At 41.7% G+C, this 23120-nt stretch overlaps 1 protein-coding gene and 1 pseudogene across 3 annotated transcripts in view; both read right to left on the bottom strand.

Annotated features, from left to right (window-relative positions):
- The window catches only part of Eprs1 (glutamyl-prolyl-tRNA synthetase 1), a 67373-nt gene extending 52660 nt beyond the window's left edge, over positions 1 to 14713 (bottom strand). The window contains exons 1-6 of one of the 3 annotated variants that reach the window (XM_034513562.2): positions 14456 to 14713; positions 9926 to 10010; positions 7616 to 7715; positions 6248 to 6404; positions 4794 to 4933; positions 2687 to 2781 (exon numbers count right to left, since the gene is read on the bottom strand). In XM_034513562.2, the coding sequence (XP_034369453.1) occupies positions 2687 to 2781; positions 4794 to 4933; positions 6248 to 6404; positions 7616 to 7715; positions 9926 to 10010; positions 14456 to 14501 (623 nt within the window). In that variant the 5' untranslated portion in view covers positions 14502 to 14713. Of the gene's footprint in view, positions 1 to 2686; positions 2782 to 4793; positions 4934 to 6247; positions 6405 to 7615; positions 7716 to 9925; positions 10069 to 14455 lie in introns of all 3 variants that reach the window. The other 2 variants (XM_034513561.1, XM_034513563.1) reach the window with 2 other exon arrangements.
- A 5013-nt stretch (positions 14714 to 19726) lies between these two features.
- On the bottom strand, positions 19727 to 20492 carry LOC117716035 (histone H3.3A-like; annotated as a pseudogene).
- Between the last annotated feature and the right edge of the window lie 2628 nt (positions 20493 to 23120).

Below are 23120 nucleotides of genomic sequence, written 5' to 3'. Positions count from 1 at the left end.
TAATTGGCACACACACAAAATCACAACACTTGAGGGGCTGAAGCAGAAGGGTTGCTCTGAGTTTAAGACTAGCTCTGTCTACATAGTAAGTACCAACTCAGCCAGGAATACAGAGAAAAGGGCTATGGGTATAGCTCAGTTGGTACAGTGCATGCCTAGCATGCATGAAGCCTTGAGTTCAATTCCAGCACTGCACAATATGAGTACAGAACAGATGTCCATAGCCCCACTTCTATGGAAGTACAGGCAGGAGAACCAGGAGTCTGAGGTCACCCTTGGCAATGCAGTCTGTTCAAGAGCTGACTGAGAGTGGCCTCGGACACATGAGACCTTGTCTCAAAAACAAAAGAAAACATGAGAAGAATAAGCAAGAGTCAAGGAGGCAACATCAAGCCTTCTGACTTCATGCTCACAGAAAAAAGATTCAAGAGCATCTGAGGATGCAAACAAAAGAAGAACACTCAGCAAGACTGGATGCTGGGTCATGCTCCAATTCCCACACGGCATTAAGCCACCACTCAAAATCTGTTTTTCTAAAATTCAGTTATAAGAGACTACTTTAATGAATGACAATGGTTATAACATACTATTTTAAAATACCTTTAGCGGCCTAGAGAGATGGCTCAGTGGTTAAGAACACTGACTAATCTTCCAGAGGTCCTGAGTTCAATCCCCAGCAACCACATGGTAGCTCACAACTATCTGTAATGGGATCTGATGCCTTCTTCTGGTGTGTCTGAAGACAGCTACAGTGTACTCACATACATAAAATAAATAGATCTTTAAATAGATAGATAGATAGATAGATAGATAGATAGATAGATAGATAGATAGATAGACAGACCTTTTGCCAAGTCATTAAGGTCACTACTCAAAAGGACAACTGTGACCTCTCACAGTGCACAGTAACAAAATACCAAGGATCTAAATACAGTGGAAAGTGAACCATGTAAGATGTTTTTCATGGCAAATCTCACTGCCAACTATCAATCAATCCCTCATTGATCAAGTCTGCAGCTATTCAGTTACTGTTTCTCTTTCATTTCTTTCTTTAAAAAATTATTTGTAGGAGATGGAGAGATGAATCAGTGGTTAAGAACCCTTGCTGTTCTTACAGATGATCCAAGTTCAATTCCCAGCACCCACAGTGCCTTGGGAACCTGCCTGCAGAATGTGAACACACAAACACACATTTATATCCATGTATAATAAAAAAAATAGTGAAATAAAATTTATGTATATAGGTGTTTTGCTAGTATGTATGTACATATAACTGGTGCCTGCAGAGGCCAGATGAGGGCATTAGCTGGAACTGGAGTTACAATCAGTTGTGAGCTGTCATGTAGGTGCTGGAAACTGAACCCGAGTCCTCTGGAAAAACTCTCTCCAGTCCATTTCATTTTCTTCTGGCATTCAGTTCAAAATCTGAATTGACAAATTTAGAAATGTCAAAAATCTGACATTCAGTTCAAAATCTGAATTGACAAATATAGAAATATCAAACCAAAATGTGGAATTCTGGCTAGAGTGGAGAATATATGTCTGTTATTCCAGCAGCACTCAGGAAGTGGAAGCAAGATTAAGAGTTCAAAAGCCACCCTTGCTACATAAGGAGTTCAAGGCCAACTTCAGCTACATCAAACTTGGTCTCATCTTCACCCCATCATTCCAAAATGAAGAATTTCAAAATGTTATTAGTGACAAAATTGTGAATAAAGAACTATTAAACGAAAAATGAGAAGTTATCATCTGCCATTAAAGCAAGATCTGAATATAAAAATATCAGATCTGAATTAAATTTAGGAAGCATAATCATCTCACATACAGAATGGTGGTATGATGGTCTCCTGAGGAAGCCACTACAGGGAGATTTGCTTTTGTATTACCACCTTTTGTATGACAAACCTTACTAGGGTGCTTCAGAGAGAGTGGAATGACTGACATACACAGGCAGACTCCACTCAGGCTGAGTAAATGCAGGGCAGGGCCTGTGTTAAATCAAATACTATTTTCTGTATGTGTCAAGAGTTTATAGGTTTGGGAGACCTGAAAATTAATGGAAAGAACTAAATAGCTTTTTAAATTTTTCCTTTCCTTTATTTTAGAAAAATAAATGCTACTATAACATCTACTACAAAGGAGTAGGTATAAAAACAAATCCTTACTGAAAAAAAGGCTACAAAAATGTCAAAGTTGCCGGGCAGTGGTGGCACATGCTTTTAATCCCAGCACTTGGGAGGCAGAGGCAGAAGGATTTCTGAGTTCAAGGCCAGCCTGGTCTACAGAGTGAGTGCCAGGACAGCCAGGGCTACACAGAGAAACCCTGTCTTGAAAAACAAAACAAAACAAAAAAAAACCAAACAAACAAAAAACCCCTCAAAGTACAAGCAAAACCCAAGCTTTTCTATATATGGACACTTTCTTATTTATATTTAAGTTTTTCTATTTATGGCTATTTTCTTATTTGTTTTTAAAATTCTATAATGAAATTCAGATGTCTCTATTGCCTTAATGAACTAACAGTACAAATTAACATGAGCTGTAAAGAATGAAACTGAGGCTTTTTAGATTTACTCCCACCCTTGAGGCTGCATCCTTCTAGATGAACTTGGCAGCAGTAAGGAATTAGAGCTGCAGAGCTTCTTCACTAGGTGTGTTTGGCTATAAGCAGGTGGTGTTTCCTTACCCACTAGCCTCTGGGGGGAATCTGACTGTCACCTTTCCCATCTCTGCACCTGGAAGCTCGACGAATTTCCCAACATCTTGTTTTTTGTCAGGTGCCTAAAAACAAAGCAGACACAGGAAAAACATACATGGCTAAATGTTTATGACTACAATCATTTACCAAATACTGGTCATGAGCAGAATGGTGACTAGATATTCCGTACTCTCTAAATACTCCAAATCTACTGAGGAACATGAAGAAAACCGAACCTCAGTTAGTAGAGACATTTAAAGGGCAGAGCGTTAAGGGTTTTCAGTTAAAGTTAAGAAGCAGGACCTATCACCAAGAAGAATCATAACCGAATATAAGACCCAAGATGGATCTTGAAAAATAAGTAGAAATGTACTAGACAAGAGGGAGAAAGAGCCACTTAAAAGAGAAACACAAAGGCACAAGAGAAAAGTAATGTCAAGTCTGCAGGTGCTGGGTGCATGAACACAGAGGCTGAAATGGACTGGATCCAAAACACAGGGGAATGTTTAATGGCTTTACCGGCCCTGGTGGCAATGACGTGACCAGTCTCTGTTCTGGCCAATGATCTGGCAAGACGATCGCTAGCACCCACAGAGGCTCACACCATGTGTAACTCCAGTCCCAGCAAACTCTCTTAGCCTCCACAAGCACCAGACATGTTGTGCAGACAAAACACCCACACACTAATAATGTTTTATAAAAATATTATAGTATTTAATAAAGCAGGGGCTAATGGGGCCTCAATAAAATCAACAGTAGTAAGAAAATCTTTCAATACAATAGAATTTGTTGATTGGATGAAAAAAAAAATGCTGAAAGATGAGTAGTGTGTTAGAGAAAGCAACTGAGTATACTCTGACCTCTGCGCCTACACTAGCAGTATTTACACTTTATTTCACCAGAAAACCTTCACTGAGTCAAATGTCACTGTGCATGCCTACTGTCTTAGTTTGGTTGCTATATTTTGATACAGACTGTGATCAAAAGTAACTTGGGAGTTGGGGGGGGGGGGGGGAGTTATTTGGTTTATATATCCCAAGTAATGGCCCACTGAGGGAAGTCAAGGCAAAAACTCAAAACTCAAAGCAGGAGCTTGGCGGCAGGAACTGAAGCAAAAGCCATGAAAGAATGCTGATGCTTACTGGCTTGCTCTTGTGGCTTGCTAAGCTGCTTTAAGCTGGGGTTGTCAGGTGGGCTGGGTTCTTCCACAACAATCATCAATTAAGAAAATGCCCCAGAGGCTTGTCTACAGGCCAATCTGATAGAAGCACTGTCTCAACTGAGGTGCCCCCTTCTTGATGACTCCACCTTATGTCAGGTTGGCAAAATATGCAACCAGGATATCTAGTAAGCAAAGCAGATCAAAAGAGAATACTTGTCACCTAGAAGGAGGACCTCTGATACTGAACTGTATGTGACATCCTCCTACATTGAATACCAAGATACGACTCAATGGCTCAAAATCAGTGAAGATTCAGGATAAAGAAGGAAGTCTGGTCATAAAACAGGTGACTGGGGGTATCGCTTGGTATCAGGACACATTCCCAGCATCAAAAAAACTACAAAACAATATATAAAATGAAATTTTCATTATATGGAGTTTGGATGAAGAACATGTATTGGGGATATAATCTTGTATAATCTTATAGACATAAAGTTCAGGGCTTTTTTTTTTTTTTTTTTTTTTTTGTGGAAATACTTTTTTTGAATTTTTTTTTTCAAAGCAGTGCCATAGATTCAATAGCAGGCCCTGACTATGCTAAGCAAACACCCTGATGCTAGGCTATATTTCATTCCCAGAAAATAATAATAATCTTTCAGATCTAGAATCTCAACAGCAACTAAAACATCAGCATTTAAACAAACAGAACAACCAGGGGCAGTGAGCTGGCCCAGCAGGTAAAGCACTTGTCACTAAGCTGGAGGATATGCAGTGAGTCCCTGGCTCACAAGGTGGAAGGAGAGACCTGGCTCCCGTTAAGCTGACCTCTGACCTTGACATGGATACCACAGCTAGTGTGCACCTATAAACACATAAAGTTGCAATGCAAAAAAAAAAAAAAAAAAAAAAACCGTAAAGGCTTTAAAGGCTTACCACTGTAGCTTTGTTTGCTGAAACATCCCACTTGGTACCAACTGAGCGGAAGGCCTGCTGGGCTTCAAGAAAGCCAAACCAGCGTTTAACATGGACTAGAGTTTTGTTCTGTTTCAAGTGTTCCTGGCACGCAGCATTTCCTGTAAGTGAACATAATTTTTTAAATCTTTACCAAAACAGCAAATCTAAAGCAAAGTTCCAGTCACAGTTAATTTATGTGAATGCTATTAGCTTACAGTTGGGCGTTTGCAATGAAACCCTAATAGTTTAGTGTATTTTGTCGAAGTCACAAAAGACATGCTTTTACTTGGAGGCCAGGTGTGGTAGTGCTTGGCGATCCTCCCAGCACTCAAGAGGCTGACAGGCCTGGGGTACCTACTTCTGTCTCCAAAACACAACAGAACAAAGCAGCTAACATACTCTCCAGCTGAATTCAGTCAAGTTCAATACTGGATCCCGTCTTCCCACCACATACCCAGTGTAAGACCAATGCTTCATTCAGTAGACCAACTAGAGAAAACCATACAAGCTAAGGTAACCAAGAAGCAGTTAACTATGGGGTCACCAAGTCCATTCCCTCCCTACCTTCTAAGTACACAGAGGAGACACTGTTCTGCCCCATTTCCACTTCACACTGATCATGATGTTCATAGTACATCATAGACATTCTGCCAGCCAATTCATGCAACTTAAGCTTTTAACAGGTCCAAAGCTTCCATAAAACAGGTAGTCTGCCTACATCTTAAGTAATCTTCAGTGATCTATGCTTTCTCATAGATTGTACTTTTGAAAAATTATAGCTCTCTATATAATCACCAATCAGATGGAAGTTTCATAGTCAAAATTACATTTTCAAAGGCTGCCTCTCTTTTAGCCTTATGTGATCTCATGTCATAAAAACCTATGAAACTTTACTCCAAAGTTACTGACTTATATATTTGCCTCCATAAAATCTGAAGTACACGGCTGAGGTTCAACCTCTTCCTGTAAGTGCATCTTTCCTGCAAACTCCTGCCTCACCATCAAATTGTTAGACCGCCAGAATCTGTAGATTTCTGCACATTTTGAGTGTATTGTGTATATTCAATCTTGTCTGTGGTGAAAATACTACAACTATAAATTATGTCAAAACATTTCAAACTAAATTTTAAATACAGATTTTACATATCAATTATATCTCATGACATTTTTTTTCTTGTTTTGTTTTTCAAGTGTGTTCACTTTCAAGTGTGTTCACTTTTCATCTAGCACAGTAGTGTATGACCAAAACAGAATGGGCATCATGATGCATCTGTATAGTCCCAGTCACCTAGAAACTGAGGCAGAAGGGCTACTTGAGCCTAAGAGTTTGAGATTCAGTCCCATCTATCTCAAAGAATAACTGCCACTCCCACCCCAAACAGCAACCACTCTAAACATGACAACACCAGTATTTTAAGAAGAGCTGTTGGTACCTTTTAGGGTGGCCCAAACACATACATCTGCTAAGGTCAAGGAGTTCCCAACTAGGTATGTTCTCAGAGACAGGCAATGATTGAGCTCGTTGATTGCAGAAGCCAGCACATCACATGAAGACAACTTTGTAGTGCTAAACTCTAACCAATGATCAATCTGTGAACAGAAAACAGGAAAAGAATGAACCCCAGAGCTCAGGCTTCAAAAACAAAGTGGTCACACAAAGAGTTAATGAAGCAACAAAGTACTCTTGGCTTCCTCAGCTACAATAAAACTGTTCTTACCTGAAATGATACAATTTATCATTAAGTGAGTTTAAGCCTGCTGATCTGGGTCTAATATGCCACTTAAATCAATGCCACCTCTACAGCTTACTTACTTCCCTAGGATTTCTGTTTTGTTTTTTTGTTTTGGAAGGTCACACTGGGAAAAAAAAAAAAAGAAAACTTGCTTGATAGCTGACAGTGGGAAGGACTGACTTAGCTGCCTAGAGAGACAGTTTAATCCACTGGAAGGTATTTAAAGTCAATCATTAAAACCCATTTTCTGCTCATTGTCTTGGCACATGGCTGTAATCTGGCAGGGCAAGAAGATGAAGTCTGGACACCAGCCTGGGCTATATACTGAGACCTTATCCCCACCTCCACTCCCCAAAAAGAAACAAATAAAAAGAATTTGTTTATTTTGGAACTGTGTGAGAGTTACAAAAATTAGGGTAGAGTATAATTAGGTAGAAGAGGAGAAAACCTGTATCTACAGAGTAGCACTGAAAGTTGACTGTTGCTTTCGTAATTGATCATTAACTAAACAAAGAAAATGAGCTCACAAAATACATGTGCAAGCCTGCACAAATCCCTTCCTTCTCTAGGCCTGCTGTCCTCTCTGTAACTGTGACAGGTGACTGGTGTGATCTGGACAGTACAGTCCCACTACGGAATGCTCACAAACCAGGAAGGTGAATGCAACGCTCAATGTCCCAATGACTTGGTTGGAGGGAGATGGTGAACCCTAAGAGCTAAGAGCTGAAGTTTGTGCCTTTGCCGTGCTGGGGATCCCATGTAAGGCCAAGCATACCAACATAAAGTCTACTCCAGCTACTCTTCCAGCTTATGCTTCTGAAAATAAACATGCTATGAATCAGCACAGGACACAAGTTGACAGACTAGCCTGGGCCATATAGAAAAGAGAAGCCTCTGCTTTAAAAAGCAAACCAAGCACAAACATTCCTTCCTTTGGGCCTATGATTAAGCTCTGTTCATATCCTTATAAAGACTAATATCACATATCAATGCACAGTAGGACAATAGTGTACCCAAACAGAGAAAGCACAAGACACAACACACAGGAAAATAAATACTCCTGCTTACCTCAGTGTGCTCCATCAAGTTAGTCCCATACAGCCCAGATGTAGTTGCAATTCTAGCCAAGTAGCGCAGGATTGAATTTAAGTCAGTGAACACCACACTCCTAAAATAGAAGCATTATGTAAATTATAGTTGCTTCAGCAAAAATCTTAAGAGTCACAAATGTAGAAATGGAAACTTTAACATTTACCATTTTTCTACTGTAGTAAAAAAAAAAAAAAAAAAGTGTTAATTTGATTGTACTCTGTTTCTATCAAATTTCAAGCTGTTCTAAAATATCTACCTAAATTTAATTTACTTTGGAGCAGGTTTTCTATATGACACTTCATCCTTTAAGTTTTTGTTTTGTTAGCATTTTAAATTATATTTATTTATCTTGTATGTTATATGTTTATATTGGGTACAAACTTATTTATTTTTAATTCTATATATTTATTTTGAGTAGCTTGCATTCGGAGTCAGAGGACAACTTGTCAGAGGACAGGTTGGGTCTCTTCTTCTAACAAGTGGATCCTGAAAAATGAACTTAGTACATCAGGCTTGGAAACAGACTTTTAGCCACTGAGCTAACTCATAGGCTGTTCCTTTTTTTTTTTTTTTTTTTTTTTTTTTTTTTTTTTTTTGAGATAGAGTCTCACATATACCGGACTAGCCTTGAACTCAAGATCCTCCTGCCTCAGTCTAGAGTACTGAGCTTATAAACCTGTACCACCACAACAGCACTCCTTTCAGTTTCTATGTCTTATCAAAGGCTACAAAAATGTAACTAGGATTTAGAATAAAGTAATTTTAAATTAACTAAGTTATTAAATTTAATAATTAATTAAAAACAAATGCAACTTTCAAGGGAAGAAAGCATGTCAAATCCCAACAAAATGCTAACAAACCCAGACAGTGGCAAGTCCCTGCAGACTCAGATTGCTGAGACAGGAGGACTGCTTGAATTCACAAGTTCAAGGCTGGCCTGGACAACACAGGCAATCCCAACATGATAAAAAAAAAGAAAAGAAGAGAAAAGAAAAGAAAACCACTAGCCTAAAACACAAGTGAGAGAGTAAGCAAGTAAGCAAGACTTACCACAACTGTTTGGCAAAAATAATTATTTACAAGACACAAAACCATAAAACAGAATGTAATAGAAAGAAAATTTCAGAAGGTAGAAATCAAAACACTTTACAAGGCATGGAAAAACAGAATCTTTAGTGGACAAAATTGAACAGGACATGATTTAAACTTTCAAACATCAAGAGAAAATCTGGCTGAAAGCAGGCTTAAGAATCATTTAGAGGGCTGGTGAGATGGCTCAGTGGTTAAGAGCACTGTCTGCTCTTCCAGAGGTCCTGAGTTCAATTCCCAGCAACCACATGGTGGCTCACAACCACCTATAATGGGATCTGATGCCCTCTTCTGGTATGTCTGAAAACAGCAACAGCGTACTCACATGAAATAAATAAATCTTAAAAAAAAAAAAGAATCATTTAGAAACCCAGCTACCCATAAAGCTTACCCTGTCAGGCCATCTCTGTTACCTATTTTACTAAAATACTATGTGGAGGCCCAGTTCATCACCTTAGCATCTGACAGGCTGTGGTAGTGACTGCTGAAAGTACAAGGCCAGCCTGGGTTACTGAGGGAGAGATTCTGTCTCACCCCTGCTGCCCTACTCAATTCCCAAATAAATGGAAATTTCTTCTCTAATAAGTAAAATCTAAAGTCTCCTTTGGACAGTCTCATCAACCCAAGGAAGAACTGTAGATTCTGATATCACATTCACCAAATGAACAGCTGACATAGCATTGCTGCCACGGCTCACAGCTGACAGGACCAACCCGGAGACTTTTAGTCTCTCACTCAGACTCACAACTTGTGAGGATCTTGGGTCTAACCTGATATTTGGGAGGAAAAACAAAAAAGCCTTTCATTCATTCACGTGGTGGGCCACTAAGGGGCTCAAGCAAAATATACAAATACTCTTACCAGCCTTAGCTAGATCCCAAACCCCAATTTTTCTCTTTAACTTTAAGGACAGTTATTAGCCTGGCATGGTAGTGCAGACCTGTAATTCTAGCACTCAGGACGCTAAGGTAGGAAGATCTCTATCCTGCATGCGTGTGCACGCACGCGCGAGCACAGACGCACAGACACACACACACATACACACACACACACACACACACACACACACACACACAAGATGAAACATCTCTCTAGGAACAATCCACCTAATTAGCAAGTACAATCGCCCAGAAGATTCAGTGCTATGTTCTTAAATGCTGTTCAAAATGGAAAAGGTATATATTGATAAGCACTTACTCAGAAACCCGAAGAAGATTCTCTTTCCCTTCTTCCACAGAAATGCTGACATCACCTTTCACATGTTCCACTGTCAGCAGAGCTTCTAAAAATGACAGCATGAAAGATTTATTTCTCTTCAAAAAGAAGATAGTATTTATAACCTGAGTCACAGAGCAAAAAGGATGAATCAACAATCCAATTTAAGATGTTGGTCCTGTTAAGATGTGACACCGCCCCGACTCCTGCCCACCATAAAGTCTAATCTTGGATCTTAGAGAAGTAACAAATCAGAACCCATTGTTAGTATAAATTGCTTGTAACTGTGTTCAGCTTCCAGTTAGTGACACTAAATTCCATAGAATAGTGGCTTTTATATTTCAATACAATATGCTATGTACTATGCTGAATGCTTGACAGTCACATAACTTTTAATCTCTCTAGCAACCTCAAGAGGTAGCTCCCCATTACAGAAAGGAAGCTGAGGCTTACAGAGCTTAAACAGCAAACTCAGTTCCCTTGGCTACACACAGCAGTCAGCATGTGAATGCAGGTCAAATGGTTCAGATCTCAAATTCTAAAACACCTTGTCTTTCAGCACCTAACACAGTGAGTAAATTCACCAGTCCTATGTCCCTTAATTTGGTTAAGATGGACATATGTATATACTATGTTCCACTGGGAACAAGGCCCTAGCAAAGAAAGCACAATAATCTTGCAAAGCTTATTATAATAGAAACCGAGTGTGCTGATTTTAGTATTTTCTGCATAAGTTATGTTGTCTCTGATTTGCAAGTCTGTCCTCTGTTAAAATGTATGTTGAAATTTAGTTGCCCTGGTCACAGTATTAAGAAAGGGTCCTATAGAGTCAAGCTTGATACCCGAATTCCCAGCTCCCTGAAAGCTGGGGCAAGAACATCAGGAGTTCAAGGCCAGCCCGGGATACACAAGATCATTTCTGAAACCTAAAGAACAAGGCTTGCCTAGCATGCTTGAGGCCCTAGGTTCAATAACCAGCAAAGGGTGAAGGGGAGCTAAGCCTTCAGGAAAGGACTAATACAGTGAGAGGGTTTGTGCTGTCTCCCGATTCCTCAAGGATCTATGACACAGCAAGACTACCACTAAAACTGGTTTGTTGGTCTTGGACCTTTCAGCCTCCAGAGCTGTGAGCCAGAAAACTTCTGTCCATTATAAATTACCCTGTCTGTGGTACTGTCTTAAAGCTGCACAAAGCACACTAAGACAACAAGGGAGTTCTCAAAGGTAACATGTTTTTTAAAAACAGACAAAAAATTGGAGGGACAAACCAAGACAATCCAAGTAAATGAGATACATTTGGCATATCCACAATGGGAGTCCTAGCTAGCATATAAAAAGAATGAACTGTTGTTACAGGCGACAAGATAAATCACAAAAGCACTATCTTGTGCGTATAAAGACATATATGGTATGAATCAATGTACACAAAAGTCCTAAAAGCAAAAACAAAACAAAACAAACAAACAAACAAAAAAACCCAAAAATCAGGTAACTGGCTACCAGATGCCAGGGACAGAGAGAGAATTTTCTGTAATGGTAATATTTGGCATTATTGTTATGGAGGTTTATATATTACAGATGTCTATACATATATGCCATTAGGTATTAAAGCATACAATTAACACTGGTGAACTTAGATACATGCAAGTTTCAAGTCAACTAATTCTCAAAATTAATTTTAAATAGGAAATGAAATATTTCATATATATTTTGTTATGAATGTAACATGAGAAAAATGCTGATACATGTAAAAAGGAAATGTCAAACTGCAAGGTCACACACTTTAATAACCAAGATAGGCAGGATACAACAATGGAAGCCGAAACCAATAAAAAGAGAAATGTTTGCACTGCTGAGTTCTTTCAATGTCTTTCGTTGTCCTCTACACATATGAAGCAGATGTGTAGCTTGGTCTTCATATGGATTTCCTAACAATTGGAGCAGGGACAGTCTCTGACTCTATTGCCTCCCTTTCCCCTAGCTGGGAAACTTGTCTGGCCTCAGTGACCTACTCTTGCTGCTACCTGATGTCCTAAGTAGGGTTGATATCCACAGGGGGCTTTCCCTTCTCTGAAAAGAAGGGAAGGGAATGGGAAAGGCAGGTGTGAGGGTGGGAACGGAAGGAGGGAGGAGGACTTCCATTAGAATATAAAGTAAATAAATAAATTAATGAAAAAAATGCCTTTGGTTTAAAAGGAAAGCTCTACATCTGAGGGCAGTGGCAGGGGCAACAGCACAATGACAGGCAGGTGGCACTTTAATAAGTGTTCAAGACTAGAAAGGACAAATTAAATTCACATAAAAGCTGATGGGCTACAATGTACAGCAGGAATAATTCCACCAACCCTGCCTAGGATGGACAGACCGAATCCAACCACTGGGAAACATTTAACAACCCAATTAAGGGATACATAAGTAAGAGGTTTGGCATCTTCAGGAGACAAAGCTATTAAAGCCAAGGGAAAGCTAATAAATCATTTCACATTGAAAGAAACCATGCAAATAGGACAGTAAAAGGCAAATAAAGCATGGTCCTCCTAGTTCCTGGGAACTACTAGAACAATCAGCCTCAGAACAACAAAGGAGATTGTACTTTAGGCAGAACTCTATCAACCTACGCTTCCTGTATGAAGTCAGGTAGAGAGATTCCTTGCCTGTAGGAGATACATAAGTATTCTGGATGCAGAAACATCAAATAAGCTCTATGTTCTTAAGTAGGATGGGGAAAAGTTGTTATGTACAAGTTTGAAAGTATTTTAACACACACACAAAATGACATTTGAAAGACATAAAATCCTCAAAATGTGAGTTTTTTTTCTAAATATTTAATTCAATTTTATTACTTAAAGAGAATATATATCTGATTTAAATAGGCAATAACAAATAAAAATAAGAGAAAGAGGTGCAAGCAGAAAAACAATATACATTCTCTAACTGGCTTAGAGTTGAAAATGCAAACAAAATTTAAGAATACCAGCAGAATTTGGTTCTGAGTTCTACAGATACAGACCTCGTGGTACCATGCTGCGATTTTCAAGGCAGAGTTAAAAAAAAAAAAAAAACACCAACACCAACACCAACAAAAACCCAAAACAAAACCTATAGTTTGGCTATGTACTGAACATCTAAAATGTGAAGAAGAAGAAGGAGGAAGAGGAGGAGGAGGAAGAAGAAGGAAGGAGGAGGAAGAAGAAGGAAGAAGGAGGAGGAAGGAGGAGGAAGGAGGAGGAAGGAGGAGGAGGAGGAGGAGGAGGAGGAGGAGGAGGAGGAGGAGGAGGAGGAGGAGGAGGAGGAGGAGGAGAAAAAAACAAAAAACTTTTCCTGTAGTCTCACGGAATTCTGGCAACCAGCACTGGAGAGGTTTCCTCCTTCCTTACAGAGTAATAACAAATCAAGGAACTTTGACGACAATCGGCAGCCAGGACTGAACTCAGGCTTCCAGGACTAGCCACGAGGTCAACATCATCTAGTGCCGATTTCAAACCAAGAATCACATCTACTTCTTTTAGGGCTTATGGATTTGTTGTGAGGTTAGCATACAGGGACTGGAACTAACATGCTAAGCTGCTATCACTTTAAAACATTTCAAGTGATTACTACATTCTATGTTTTGGGCTGGTGAGTGCGGCTCAACAGTCAAGTGCTTGTCTACAATCCAAAGCTCCCTGAGCTGTACCGCAGCGCGTTCATACATAAATAAATGTCATTTCGGTCCAATAGGTGCAGGCTGCTGTCAAGCTGAGATTGCAAGAAATTTCATCAGCCCCATGTGGCCAATTGTATTTAAAGGGCTGGCTTTTTGAATATTGGAAAGCGCTTCCAAGTCGACTTGGTAAAGTGATTTTGTGTTGGTTCCCAAAGTAATGAAAAGGCAGAAATCTTAAACTAGCAATAGCCACTGTGAAAAATCAATTCCGAATGGAACGTAATTTGACGTTTAGTCAGGCCTTTACTACGTGTACAGGGTGTGTAGCAAAACAGCCAGTCGCGTCAGTCCGCAGCCTTCCTACGGCTTTCCCTAATTACTGCCTTCGACCATAAGCAACTGCAGTCTCAGTTAAAATTACAAGTGCTGACAGGAAAGTCTACCTTGTTCCCTATAACTTGACAACCTAAGGCAAAGTGCGGCAAGTGAATTCAGATCTTCTCTGAGAGGTGGAGAAGGGTTGGGAGGTTCCCGATGAGAACTGAGAGACAGCATTAAAAGGACGCGTCAGGCAGACAGTTGGGTTTTTAGTTCCACTTCAAAAGCCGCTTGGGACCCTGGCAGAGTCGCATCTGAAAGAAGTCTCGCCTCTCCCCGACAGAGCGCTCGTCCTTTCCCCCCCACGCCTGGGACGGCGGGCCTCGGGAGACGGCGCCCTGAGCGGACGGAGGCCGGGGCCACGCGGGGCTGGGATCCCCGCAGAGCAGGCCGGTCCCGGGGTGTGAGTCTCCCTCAGCGTGACCGCCGCGGCACCTGCCCCGCACCCTCGGGCTGATGCAACCCGCGCAGGTCGGCGGCGCCCTTACCCAGCGGAGGGTTTCCGGCGTTCACCGTGAGGCACAGCGCCGCCATCTCCCAGGAGCTGCGGTCTACTCGTCAGGCTGCCTTCCCCGCGGGGAAAGTAACGCGGGGTTCAGGTGGAAGGAGATGCAACGTGTGCACGCGACGGAAGGCACCGCAGCCTTGACTCCACCCCGCAGGCCGCGACCGCTAGTGTTATTGCGCACGCAGCGGAGCGTCATAAATATGCGTCAGTCAAGGCAGCCTTCGCTCCGCCCCACTCCACGCGCCACGACTGCAGAGGTCAAAGCAGGCTACTTTGTGCGTCATCACTACGCGCCTACAACGCTTGAGCCTTTTTTCGGTCCCCGGACCGCGGACGCTGACGTCTGGCGAACGCTATTGATCGTAATCACGGTGCGCCAGCTCCTCCTTCAGCCGCACGCTCCAGTTGTCTCTTAGCAGCAAGTCATGGCATACTTGAGGTGCCTGCGGAAACGGAACAGAATTTAAGACACATCGTCAAGTGAGGGAAGCAGGCGAACGATAGGCAGTAGCACATACATGCACAAAGTAGACGAGTTACACTAGGGATAGGGGAACTTCCATTTTTTCATTTTTCTCTAAAATATTTTCAGGAAGTATTTGGTGTGGTCCATGTCCAATCCCAGCATCTAGGAGGCAGAATAGAAATACAGAAAATTATGGGGACAAGGAGAGAAAAAGGAGCTGTTTGCTGGGCCTCGTGCCCCTGGGAATCATGAATTCTAGGTGTATATATGCATCCTTAAATGAGAGGGTTAAAATAATAATTCAGGCTCGAGGCCTATGCATATGTGCGCTTCAAGATGGTCTGCTAACTTCACAATACTTTTAGCTTGTGTTTACAGTGAAATTAAAGGTACAATTCAGGAACAGCCCGTGGCCAAATTCTGTAATAACCTTTAAAAATAATAATGTCAGTGTTCTTGCTAAGACCATGAAGTGTGACTGTGATGTGCTTCCTCTTCGCTTTGTACCTGTCAACTCCCAGACTTTAAAAAAAGTTTTTTTAATTGCATAATAAACTCCAACTCTGCCTCATTGTCTTCCTCTGAGGAGATCTTCAGACTGCCAACAGCAGTTACAGGCTCTGCCACCTAGTGATAACAGGATTAAGGTCATCTTTGGCTTCATATAGAGTTCGAGGTCTTGTCTCAAAGAACTTAAAAGAAAAAACGAAACTTAAAGATTATAAAAGTAATTGGTGCTAAGAATACATTCCAATGGTAGAGCACTTAGCATACATGGAAACAAGGGAACAAACTCCAAAGAGTCGTTTGTAAACCAGGAGTGATAACCTGGAATCCTAGCACTTGTTGTCTGAGGCAAAAGGTTTGCCAGGAGTTCGGTTCAAGGCCATCTTCAGCTACTCAGTAAACTCTATCTTAAAGTTTTTTTTTTTTTTTTTTTTTGTAAATAGAGTTCTTTAGATATTTCAGAACAATCCTCATGATAGATAGATAGATATGGAGATTCTGCCTCAGATGATCAAAGCAACAAATAAATATAGTAATGGTGAAAAGACTTACAAAGGGCTTCAAGAAATACTTCAGGACTGAGAGTGTTTAGTATCTCAAGAGTAGAGTACTTGCAGAGCCTTGGCTAGATTGCTCAGATGCAAAACCAAAACCACACTGCTGCCCTAATTTGTCCTGCTTCAGGGTGTACTAAGTAACCATCTTTCAGAGAGTTTTCTAATCCAAATTCTCTGTCATGCATGTGTTTGCCCAGGGTATTTTCCAAAGGTTCAAGTTCAAGGTGCAGGAGTGATTTCAAAAGCAGTGCATATCTACCCTTACTTTCCAATAACCTCAGAAATAGGTCAGTGTTTTCTTATAACTATAGGGTAGTTATTTCTTTAAGTCCCTGCCTCTGAGCCAGCTACCAAAGATGGCTGCATTTATATACAGCCATTCTGAAGAGTTGGCAAGGTTCTTCTTACTACAATGGAATGAAAGAAGGCACCAGCCAGTGCACTTAGTACCATTTTGTTCCCCTCTGACTCAATCCCCTGCCCCTGCCCCATAGTTACCTTGGATTCCAGAAATGATAAGACCAATCTTGAAACATCTTTATGACAAGAGACCAAACTACTCCCAAACACAAGTGAGCCTCAATTCACCCCACCCATTCCTATTGAGAGTACAGCCTGGAGCAAAAGCGGTCATCACATAGCAACAAGATTGTATCCGCCTGATGACAGCAATGACTTTGGGAATTCCTCACAGAACCAGACTTGAGATCATGATCAATCTGAACTCTGGTTTAACTCAGGTGACTGCTTCATCAGCTATTTACACCCCTTCCTCTCCACTGCTTCCCAGATCTATAAAATTTCAACATTCCTTTTAGCCCTTTAAAGACTTTAGAAATTCTGGCCAAAGACAGAGACTTACTAGATAAATGCAGGAGTTCATTATTTTGGACCAACTTCCAGCAGTAGACCCCCGTAGATCTGGCTGAAAGTAAAAAGTTACTTCTGCTAAAGTTCCCTGTCAGATGTTAAGGGAGCCAGTTTATCTGACCTTAGAGATCAGAAGTGGCTAACTGCCAAATTTTCCAAACAGGCCAGTTTGGATATGTCTGATCCTGAAGTTCTAGATTTAATATTTATGAAAAGACATTTGAAATAACTGGATGTTAATTCATTACTTATTTTCTCTTGTTCGTGCTCTCATCCTACAAAGTGCTAGGATAGCAGGTATGTGTAACACAAGCCTCCACAGATAGCCCAGGCTCACCTGGAACTTGGGATGCTGCCGACTCAGCCTGAGTGCTGTGAATACCGACCACGCTCAGCTTCATTTTAATTTTAAACTGTAAAGAAGTACTTAGCCCACCCCAACCTTACTTCTCATATTCATTTTACTATAGCCATAGTGGCTTTGCTTTGTGTTTTCTTTCTCTTTAAGAGATGTGCCTGCGATTCCCACATGAAACCTTAGTGCAAAGCATGGCTGAACTCCTGTCTTATTCTTTAGACATCACTCCCTTAGGGAAGGTATACTTCCTAGAGGAAACTCCTCCTAGCCTTCCACTTCACTTGCTTTTTAGCACTTTCTGAATCAATTCATTCTACAGAACTTAACACAATTTGAAATAGCTTGCAAAGGAACAGACTTTCTGGTCAGTGCTATTGAGAATGGAAGGCATCTGGTATCTGTATGAAGTGGTTAACCCACAGTGAATGCTGCATTAATAGTTGTTGGGTACACATAGTCTTCTGGGGGGACATGAAATGTTTGACCATGGATGTGGTGTATAAACAGAGTTCATGCCGGGCAAGGAAGATTCCAGGACACTAAGAGCTTCACATACCATTATTAGGAACCTCAAGATGATTCTAAAGCAAAAGCAAAGCCAAGTGGACTTTGAATATGGGAGGACCTGATTTTTCTCAAATTTATTTTTATGTTTATGAGTGTTTTTCCTGAATGTATGTCTGAGTGCCACATGTGTGCCTGATACCTGCAGAAGCCAGAAGAGGGCATTTGATACCCTGGAGCTACACACAGCTGAGAGCTGCCATGTAGAGCTTGGAATCAAACCCTGGTCCTCTGAAGCACAGCTAGGGCTCTTCACCACTGAGCCATCAGACCCCAGACTTGATTTTTAACAAAGCCTCAGGAAGTGATGTGATAGATGGGTTATAGCTGACTGACAGCCAGGCAGGGAGCAGCCAGGAAACTATTACTGTGACTTAAAGAAAAGGTATCCAAGTAAAGGGAGAGGCAGGAAAAAGAAAGTCCCCGACCCCAGCAAGTATCTTTTTTGGATGAGTCTGATTTTCATGTCAGAGCCTGCAAAAAATGGGTTGGGTCACAAAAATGTGGTATTCCACCCTCACCCCCAGTCCTGGATCTGAAGGCCTGATGCATGCTAGGGAAACCACCACTGAGCTACAGCCCCAGACTATAAAATGTTTGCCTAGGGGGTTGGGCTGGGGAATGGCTCAGCGGTCAAGAACAGTGGCTGCTCTCACAGAGGATTCTGGTTTGCTTCCTGGAAACTACATGGTGGCTCACAAACATATATAACTCAGATTGCAGGGTGTCTTTGTTAGAAGTTCTGTTGCTGTGATAAAACACCATGACCAAAAGCCACTTGGGTGGGTGGGGCCAGGCTTATTTTATCTCACACTCCCAGATAACAGTCCATCACTGAAGGAGAGTGGGAGCAGGAACTGAAGCAGGAACCTGGAGGCAGAAGCCTGATGCAGAGGCTGTGGAGGGGTGCTGCTTACTGACTTGCTCCTCGGGGCTTACTCAGCCTGCTTTCTTATGGTACCCAGGACCACCATCTCAGGAGTGGCACTGAACACAAAGCTGGGTCCTCCCACATCAATCATCAATGCAATCTGGTGGGAGCATTTTCTCGATTGAGGGTCCCTTTTCCAAAATGCTCCTAGCTTCTGTAAAGTTGACATATAACTAGGAAGCACTTAGGGAGAATCCCACACCTTCTTCTGGACCCTGCAGACACTAGATGCACATACATGTGCACAGATATACACGCAGGCAAAATACCAACAAACACAAAATTTTAAAAAGAGCACTCGCTCTTACCAAGTTACCTCAGGCAGCTCACCACCACCTCTCACTCCAGCACCAAGGGCTCCAACACCCTCTTCAGGCCTCTAGAGCACTGCCCTCACACATACAAACCATACATATACACATAATTTAAAATACAAACCCAACTTTTGTTTTTGTTTTTGTTTTTTGTTTTTCGAGACAGGGTTTCTCTGTGTAGTCCTGGCTGTCCTGGAACTCACTCTGTAGACCAGGCTGGCCTCGAACTCAGAAATCCGCCTGTCTCTGCCTCCCAAGTGCTGAGATTAAAGGCATGCGCCACCACCACCCGGCCCATTTTTTTTTTTTTTTTATTTAATGTATCTTAATAACAAACTTACAGGAACAGCACAGAAGACAGACATTAAAAACATGTACTTGCATGTAGGACAACTCAGAGAAGTATGGTGATGGATGGAATCTACTGTATGATAAAAATGCTACAAACACCATTTAGTTGCCGTCAATAAGAAATTTACTTATTTTTAAAAAATCCAAATGCTGGCATTGTCCAGAAAATTTTAACAGATTTATTTATAATTGTTATAAAGTTGAACTGTTGAAATGTGTTCATTGAAACATTTTGCTTGCATCAATGCTTTACATCTTGCATTTATATTAAACATTAACACACAAATGAATGTGGAGAAACTGCCAATACCTGATTCTGTCCCCTATGTTTCCACTCGCAATCATATACTTAGGTACCTTTGACTCCATGGAAAAAATATCTAACATTCAGAACTACTGGTAACAGGAAAAAAATTTTTTTTGAGAATGAAATGTTTCCCCTCATAGTGGACTCTTAAGCACGTTCTCCGCGTATGCGGCGAGCTAGCTGGATATCTTTTGGCATAATTGTTACACGTTTGGCATGGATAGCACACAGGTTGGTATCTTCAAAAAGGCCAACCAGATACGCCTCACTTGCCTCCTGCAAAGCACCAATAGCTGCACTCCGGAAGCACAGATCTGTTTTTGAAGTCCAGACGCTGAAAGGGGAGCTTGTGAATCAGAAGTTCAGTGGACTTCTGACAACGCCTGATTTCACGGAGTGCCGCAGTACCAGGCCTGTAACGATGGTTTCTTCACCCCTCCAGTAGAGGGCACACTCTTGCGAGCGGCTTTTGTAGCCAGTTGTTTCCTGGGTGCTTTACCACCACCGGTGGATTTGCGGGCAGTCTGCTTTTGTACGAGCCATGGTATGGGCACCTCCTTACTTAACCCCCTTCTCCTTCGGCTGGAGCTCGGCAAGCGAGAGGCAGTGCTGGCGTTAGAGAGCGGCGGCCCAAACCCAACCTTTAAATTTATGTTTATTTCTCTGTGTGTAACCCTGGAGGTATAAGAGGGCATCCAATCTCCTGGAGCTGGAGTTATAGGCAGACATTAATCACCTGGTGTGTGCTAAAAAGTGAACTCCAGATCTCAGCAAGAGCAGCAAGTGTTCCTTATCACTGAGCCATCTCCACAGGCCCCAGATTGTTAAAAAAAAAAATTCACTTTATTTCACTGTTCATTCAATTGTATTCCAGCAAGAAAGAAAATGAATGAAAACAAAACAGATTGAAGCGGTGATGTTCGAATGTGGCAGAGTATCAGGACATGTGATTTTTTTTCAAGTAAGAGTAGAAGCAACACTGAAGGACTGTTAAGAAACAACTTGGGTAGGGCTATAAGATAAGAGTTCTAGTTTGTCAGAGTTTTGTTGTATGTTTGAGACAGGTTCTTACAACGTAGTAGCAAAAGTGGGCCTCCTGCCTTAGCCGCTGGTGCGCCATGATTACAAGTATACCACCATACTAGGCTTAGAGTTTGAGAATTTTAATATAAATACATATTTTGTGTTTATTGTTGTTGGTTTCGGACAGGATGTTATTGTTGCCCGAGTTAGTCTCACAGAGTCCTCAGCCCTAAGTCAAGCGTAAGCCACTGAGACTGGGTCGAGATCTACACGTGTATGTCTGGGCAAAGACCTTGTGTGAAACCATTAGGTGGTATCAGACAATCTGCTGACAAAGTGGAGAGTCTGGAACACAACCTCAGCCGACAGTGACATCTGAGGGAAGGAAGACAAGGAGATAGCAAGATGACTGAGTTTAAGCAGTGAGAAAGGAGAGAAAGAAAAAAGGAGGAGGATTACCGGAGGTTACAGGAGAGAGTGGTCAAATGCATCAGAGCCACAGACATGCCTTCAGGTTACTAGATCCTAACAGTTCTGTAAAAAAGCCATGGATATAATCCTAGTGAGCCCTACAGTAGAGTAATTATCAAAGTTCCAAGAACAGCACAACATTTATTTACTTTTAGTTTTTATGTATGTATGTATCTTAGTTAGGGTTTTACTGCTGTGAACAGACACCATGTCCAAGGCAAGTCTAATAAGGACAACATTTAATTGGGGCTGGCTTACAGGTTCAGAGGTTCAGTCTGGTATCATCAAGGCAGGAACATGGCAGCATCCAGGCAGGCATGGTGCAGGAGGAACTGAGAGTTCTACATCTTCATCTGAAAGCTGCTAGCAGAATACTGACTTCCAGGCAGCTAGGGTAGGGGTTTTAAGCCCAAGCCCACAGTGACACACCTACTCCAACATGGCCACACCTCCAAACAGTGCCACTCTCTAGGCCAAGCATATTCAAACCACAACAGTATGCATTCCTGCATAAGTTATGTGTACCATGTGTGCAGGTGCCAGAATGTATGGGGGGGGGTGTTTCAAACCCCCTGAAACTGGAGTCACAGGAGATAATGAGCTGTCTGTTAATGTGTGCTGGGAACCAAATCCAGATCCTCTCAAGAGCAACAGGGTCTCTTAATTGCTGACCCATCTGTCTAGCCCTTCCCAAACTTGATTTTTTTTTTTTTTTTTTTAAAAAGAACAGTGTCTCCCTGTATTACTTAGGCTAGTCTTGCACTCTTCATCCTCCTGTATCCACTTCCTAAGTCACTGCAATCACAGGCATATCCACATGCCCAAAGTAGCCTTTTTTTCTTTTTAAGATCTATTTATTTTATGCATAAGAGTACACTGTCACTGTCTTCAGTCACACCAGAAGAGGGCACCTGATCCCATTACAGATGGTTGTGAGCCACCGAGTGGTTGTTGGGAATTGAACTCAGGATGTGTGGAAGGGCAGTCAGTGCTTAAGCCCCAAAGCAGCCTTCTTAAAGCAAAATCAAAATTAACTGGCCTATCAGTCAGTCAGTCAGTCAATCAATCAATCAATCAGAATTAGTGCAATGAAAAAACATTCTCAGGTGATTCTGTCATGCAGTTGTTTTGGGAACTGCTGATCTAGTAATTAAACCCAGGGCCTTAAACATTCTGAGTGCATTCTCCTTGCTGCATCCAAAGGAGCAGACAGAGACAAAAACAGTAAAAAACAAAACAAAACAACCCAAAAACAAAACCAAACGCCAGTTGGGGAGGATGTAACTTAGCTGGCAGAGCATTGGACTGGTATGTACAAAGGCCTGTGTACAATATCCACAACTGAAAAAAACTGTGCAAATACTATAAAATACCAGACTAGTAGAGTGTCTTAGGGCTTTTGTTAAAGGTTGGAACAGTCAGAGGCCAGGGAGTATCAGGGTCAAACAGGACCTATGCACTCATGAGCTCACAGTAGCTGAGGTTGCCGCAGGCTCCAACAAAGCCAAGATCAAGCCTGTTAACATTCCAGCTTGGCAGGGGAGGGGCTCATGAGCACCCACCACTATCTCAGGGGCTACTGACACTTGTGGCTTCTGGGTGAGTAAGAGCTAGCTTTCTTTAAGGGTGCAGTTTCTGGTAGGCCAACTACACTCCGGTGGATGGCCACTTAGCAGAGTAAATGGTCAGCATAAACTGGACTTGGTAGTTATTTTAAGAAAAGAACAACAGGTTGGGAAGTGGTGAGAGGTGGGGTGGATCTGGGAGAAGTTACAGGAAGAGTAGAATGTGGTTGTAGGAGGGAGTGGTGATTATGTTCAAAACAGACCTTTGCCTGAATGAAATACCCAAAGATTAATGAACATTACATTTAAAGAAGACTGCTGTGACAAGTGCCAGAGAGAAAGATTTCAAGGAGGCTGGGGG

The sequence above is a fragment of the Arvicanthis niloticus genome, chromosome 10, assembly GCF_011762505.2.
Source record: "Arvicanthis niloticus isolate mArvNil1 chromosome 10, mArvNil1.pat.X, whole genome shotgun sequence".
Taxonomy (NCBI): domain Eukaryota; kingdom Metazoa; phylum Chordata; class Mammalia; order Rodentia; family Muridae; genus Arvicanthis; species Arvicanthis niloticus.
This window is presented reverse-complemented; position numbering and strand designations above follow the sequence as displayed.